Raw genomic sequence first — 6,368 nt, forward strand, 5'->3', positions numbered from 1 at the left:
TGCTGTCAAAATTCTTCAAGTTATAAACTGCCAGTGAAAATCTGTGATTTACACCAAGTCCTGAATTGTTATGCTTTTTGCTATGTTTAGGGCTTGGTAGCCATTGAATCTTGTACCTAGTGCAACAAATATTTATTGGGTGTTGTAGTACTGTTTGATAGATTTGATTTCATGCCTTGGTTGAAATACTTGTATGGATGTAGCTACCTTAATTCTTGTGAGTAAATGGTAAGATGTTGTTAGTGGACAAATTGTGTGCAATATTGTTTTGACCTTTGTGTGAGTTGTGCTTGATGGATTTGCATGTTCTTTAGCTCTATTCCACCTGGAATTTTGCTATTACTCCAGTGGAAACCTTGGAATTCCAAATGGATGCCCATAGCATCTGGTTTATTGTTGCTTTGTCTCCGTAGGCTTTTGTATCTTGTTTTGTAGTTTCCGGGAGTTCCGTAACTCGGTTCGCGATGTTCTTTATATGTTTTTGCACTGTTTTATCGTGACACATCCATTCCTGCCATGATAATGAATATATAAATAAGTTAACTTGAAGTTCTGTCCAGAATGTTAATAACTCAAGTAATGCATGAAATATGACTAGTATAGCAATGCCATGCTTCCTTTCATGCCACGCATGCATCATATTGCTTGTAGCATTCTCACTTGTTGGTGTTTATTGGCTTTTTATTTATTTTTGGTAGCATTGGGTGCTGAGAATGAGTTCAAGGATTCCGTTGAGTACGTTCAGGAAGATCAAGAGTAGTTCCATTCTGAAGATCTCACACGCAAGATGATCCTGACCCTCACGCCGTTTCTAGCTTTGTTATGCCTAGTTGAATCGTTTCCATCGTTACTTATCGCTGCCTACCACATGATAAATAAGCCTCCAAACATTGCCATACAACCTCTAACCCTTCCCCTCCTAGGAAATATTGTTTGGCTAAGTTAGTGCTTGGCCAACCATCTTATAGCATTGCTAGTTGTTGGTGCAAGCTGGTCCATGTGATAATATGGGAAATTTGATTATCATCTTATTTATATGCTACTTAATTAATGCACCTATATACTTGGTAAAGGGCGGAAGGACTCGCCTTTTTCTAGGTGGTTTGTTCCTCTTTTGTCGCCTTAGTTTCGGCTACAGGTGTTTTATTCCATAACTGAGCGCTCCTAACACGTTCGGGGTTGTTATGGCGACCCCCTTGGTAAATCGTTTAGTGTTAAGGCTTGTCTGGCAAGACCAAACTTTGCTACTATATTTGCTAACAACTTAATAATAAAGCATAGGGAATAGCTACCCCGAGGAAACTTAATCAATCCCTGGGCCAGTGCTCCTCACGAGTGTTGGTCCAAAATGGGCAGACAATGGGGCCACCACGGGGCAACTCAAGGTTTGGTTTAACTCGTAGTGTGAGCCATTCGTCGTGTCCTGAGAACGAGATACGCGGCTCCTATTGGGTTCGTCGACACGTTGGGCGGTCTTGCTCGACTTGTCTTACCTTAATGATATATATTGTGCATTGGGATTCCGGTGATATTTTGGGTTCTCTCAGAGTTTAGGTTTTCCATTATGGGGTTATGAATGGCGTCAGTAGGTGTTCAGGATCACTTAGTGAATATTCATAGTTCACGAACGTCATGCATAGACCACTATATCTTAATTCTTGTTCAATGTAAGTTAGCCACCATAAATGCTTAGGTTGTTGCAAACTCAAACACATTACCCCCATCCTTACCCAACAACTTAGCTAGATTCGATACCAAGGTCATGGGATTGCTGAGTCCTTGTGGCTCATAGATTACTACAACCACCCACAGGTATATGTACCGCAGATGCAGATGTTTTCGAGGATAGCCAGCTGAAGTGGGAGTTTGACGAGGATAGTGACGTAGACCGATGACTAGAGGTCCTTGGTCATGATCGTGGGCCTAGTGAGGCGGGAACATTGCTTTTGTCGTTCATCTTGTGCGTAGTCGGACCCTGCCTTCTAAATGATTTGAATAAAACTTGTGTGAATCTTGTACTTAAATGTGTGGTGAGTGTAAGCCAAATCTTATTACTCATTTCTCTTGTATGTATTGCAATGTTTACTGTTCTTGCGAAACGCTTAGATGCGACCCTTTCCCCTTTTGAGGCATCGCCCCCAAATAAGGAAAGAGCCGCATCTTCGACGTTACACGGGATTCCTCAAAATGGTTCATGGTCAAGTATTCCATCTCTCTCTCTCTCTCTCACACACACACACACACAGACACACAATCTATTCCATTACTAATCCTGGGATAATACTCCCTCTGTTCCAAAATAAGTGTCTTAATTTTGTACTAACTTTAGTGCAAAATTGTAGTAAAGTTGAGACACTTATTTTGGGATGGAGTGATATTATTTTAATGCCATCGAAGTGCCCCTTCTTTTGCACCTGAACTACATTCGTTGAAATGTTCAACTTTTTGGGGTTTTGTTGGAATTTTATGTTTTTGTGTAAACGAGGCGTGTGATATATCGTTGGCAAACTCTGGACAAGATGATGACTTACCATGTTAAACATTTTCACAAGTCTTCACAGTTTAAGATTTATTTCAAAAAAAAATCGTATCAAAAACATATATTGTATTTTGACCTATTCTCCATACGGTTTTGCAAATCTGCTCCTTTGTGTGTACAAAATTGTGCAAAATCCCACACGGCTTATGAGTAGTTTGTCGGAATGCCGAAAATGAGATTGTCTTCGGCTCTTTGGGCCGCGAAGATGGAGGAGCTCAAAGATGAGCAGTCCTTGTCGATGTTGCGGATGGCGACGTATTTCTTAGCTGACTTGGCGATAAGTTAACAATTGTCGTCCGGAACTGAGGATCACACCCACGAGGCATGCTAGTAGGAAGAGCATCATCACGACGAGGATATGTGATCATAGGAGGGTGAAAATTTGGATCTATGGTTTTCTTCACCTTCCCAATGGACACACAATCATCCCAATAGCACACATGTAAAGGCTAAGCATAATATTGGGCCTATATGCACACAAATACAATAGAAAGCCAATCATGAAGTGATTTACGTTCTTGTCAAATGGTATACCATTTTTTGGTAGTCGATATGGCCATGTGTTGGCATTGGAGTCTTGATGTCCTTGCAATTTTCTATGACAAATTTCTTGAGATGGTCCTTCAGGTATTTTTTTTCTGAGAGATGAAGATGGCATTTTGTTGTTGACGAACTTGAAGTCATAGGAAATTTTTAGTTCTTCCATGATGGAAATTTGATATTCTTTGGCACACGAATAGATCACCATCATATTATTCGTTATAACGAGACTTAGTACTGTCAAAGATAATATCATCCACATACGTTTGACACACGAATAAATCACCATCATAAGATTTGGTGAAGAGAGTGAAATCAGTGGCTCTTGGTTTGAAGCCCTTCTTTTCCGAGAACTTCTTGAGTGTATCATACCAACCTGGAGGAGCTAGCTTGAGCCCGTAAAGTACTTTGTGGAGCCTATAACTTTGTTAGGATGCTCATGGCCTTCAAAACTTGGGGGTTGTTTGACACACACTTCTTCCTAGATACTACCGTTTACGAATGCATTTTCACATTCATTTGATATAGAACTATATTATGATGATTAACACGGTGCAAAATCTGACACAATTCCAAAAGCACATGTCTACTTTTGCATGCCCAGAAGTGATCAAAGTTAGTGGGGAAGTAAGACATATGTAACCAGCATACATATTTCTACACTTTTGGGGTACATACATGTAGAACTATGCTCCCTGAAAAGAACATAGAACTATGCAAGAATAGAATTGGTTAGTTCAGTTGCATAAATAGTATAAATTACATAACCAGATGATAACTACCTTAGGAGATTGCGAAATATATAAAATAATATTGGATTCATGGCTGAGAAAACGCTCAAACTTTATGATACACTTTTTCTTGCACCGTTGAACTATTTGTCGTTCACATATGATAACCTATGGAGGAGTCTTTCAAAGCTCCCCAACCATGCATGGGGTGTACATAAATGATTCATATATGCCATTCGAATATGTTGTGCAGTAATCTTTGGGGTGTAGTTTTCCGAGGTACTGGACTTTCGAGCTATTCAAATGATAAGCCACTCCTATAAATGATAACCCTAAGAAAATTACCTCTTTATACGGGTGAAAACCCAAGAAATAAATATGACCATACTGATCTTCACAACCACCTTCATCACTCATTACATTATCATCATCGGAGTTCCATTCAATGTTTTCTTTTAGCGGCAGTATCTTGTTTTTGACATCATCATTGTTATCGTCCTCTAAGATCCAAGGTCCCTTAATCTTGTGTTGGTAGAAACGCGCGGCGGCCCACAAAGTAGATTCATCAAGCTCGATAGTATGCTTTAGTACCCAATCTAGTTGACCACTTGATTCAGTGAGGTTCCAAACGCGAAGAAGGTTGTTGTACTTGTGAACTGTCGCAAAGTACACTCCTTTTTCCGACTTACCAAGATAAGGACGTGCATGTTTGCTTTCCTCAACATCTACGGGTGTATTAAATACCAGGTATCTATCATCTGATAAAGATAGCCTACAAAGCACAAATTTATTCGTTGAAAATGTTAATATTCTAAAATGTATTGGGTGATATAAAAAACATCCACAGATAGAAAGTGATTATTTCATATCAGTTAGTAAAAAAAACATATCAACACTATAATGGAAGGAGTTTTGTAGTTATGCACTTCGATCTAGGATGCATACCTTGCAACAAATCCACCACGACAATGGACGTAAAGCGCTCCTCGCCAATACACACTGTAACGCCATCTTGGGCCCCATTCCATCGGTTGTACTGCATCCAGTTGCATACTGGCCATGGTCTTGACAGCCTCTCCTTCCCGGACAAATGACCTCTCCTGCCACTCTCCAGTAGCCAATGAGAACACAGGTAGCGTCCATTCTGACGGTGGCCACTCCGTCAAACGATGCAAGTCATCGATGGACTGCATTAATGGCAAAGGTTCCACAGCCGGTTCACCTTGGCCCTCATTCTCCGTGTCCTCCTCGACACCCGATACATCATCCAGCAAAGACAGAAACTCGATGAGGTCGAACTTCTTGGGCTTCTCGGGCTCGCGGCGGATCAGCAACACCTCGTAGCCATGCGACAGGGCGGGGTCGAAGACCAGGTACGGGACGTAGTCGTTGGCGTCCATGCGCGGGAGACGCGCCCAACGCCTTGTGGCCGGGTTCGCCACGCAGTACAGCCAAGCGTTGCCGTAGAGCAGGAGGCCGTTGCAGTGATCCAGGATGGAGTTGTACCCCCGGCTGTAGTCGGGGAGGAAGTCGAGGTCGCCGTAGTCGACCGCGGGGCGCGCCGAGGGACGGGCGAAGAACCGTGGCCGCCTGTAGTCGATGTAGTTGACGAAGACGCCGCGCACCGAGTGCGGCAGGGGGCGCGCGGGGGCGCCGGCCGGCGCGTCTTCCGGCGGAGCCATTTCTGCTTGCTGCGGATCATCCATGGCTTCCGCGGCGGCCTAGCTTGGATCTTGGATTCTCGATGCGGAGCAGATCTTGAGCAGGATATCAAGTCGAGTGATGAGTTATGACGAAACTAGAAAGCTTATTTATTACTGGTAGCCCGGCTGATGATGATGCCCAAAGACCCAATGCACGGGATCGTATCGTACCGTATCATCCGGCCATCCGGGTAACATGATAATTATTGGAGGCTGATTAGTTGGCGAAACCATCGGTTCTCGTTGCTGGAGTATTTCATTGGCTTGATCAGATCGGTTTCCTCATTGAAAAACTGAGATTTGATGATTAATGACAAGGCGGTTGCAGGGATTAATATGTTATCATTTCATTTAGATTGTCTTTTCTGTCCTCATTTCTTAATAAAAAAATATCAACTGTTAACCCTTTTGTCTGTACAAGTGAGTGGCTCCTTCAATCATTTTTTTTTTGCAAGATCGAAAGGGTTTTATTCCCTCACGGTAGGCATACAATCTTTTTGACAAGAGGTCTTCAATAAATGGGGTTCTTTGCCGAGCCACACAGTCGTAGCTCGTTTACAGCGACTATACCTTGTCACACAATCTACAACACTATTTTAAAACCTATGAAGTTTTTGCCAAATAAACACCCTATCAATCGTAAGGAACTTAATTTCAGCTACTAAGTGACCAAACATTGATCAATCTAAACTAGAATTTGAAAGACAAGATAAAGCTATCAAAGAACCAGACTTAACCAACACTCGAAGCTTCGTATGTTGTCGAGCAAGCGCCATACCAATAATCAGCACATGAATCTCAGTCTCTAGAGCCTCAGTGCAATTGAACAAATAACGATAAGCCGAGAAAATGACC

At 42.2% G+C, this 6,368-nt stretch overlaps 1 protein-coding gene across 1 annotated transcript; it reads right to left on the reverse strand.

Moving 5' to 3' along the window:
* Positions 1-3,858: 3,858 nt before the first annotated feature.
* Positions 3,859-5,888, reverse strand: LOC123446621. The gene is made up of 2 exons (XM_045123193.1): positions 4,756-5,888; positions 3,859-4,582 (listed from the first exon to the last, which is right to left on the reverse strand). The coding sequence occupies exons 1-2, from the start codon at positions 5,514-5,516 to the stop codon at positions 3,994-3,996; spliced, it is 1,350 nt and encodes a 449-aa protein (XP_044979128.1). The 5' UTR covers positions 5,517-5,888; the 3' UTR covers positions 3,859-3,993.
* Between the last annotated feature and the right edge of the window lie 480 nt (positions 5,889-6,368).

This window comes from Hordeum vulgare, chromosome 4H, assembly GCF_904849725.1.
Source record: "Hordeum vulgare subsp. vulgare chromosome 4H, MorexV3_pseudomolecules_assembly, whole genome shotgun sequence".
In the NCBI taxonomy this organism is placed as follows: domain Eukaryota; kingdom Viridiplantae; phylum Streptophyta; class Magnoliopsida; order Poales; family Poaceae; genus Hordeum; species Hordeum vulgare.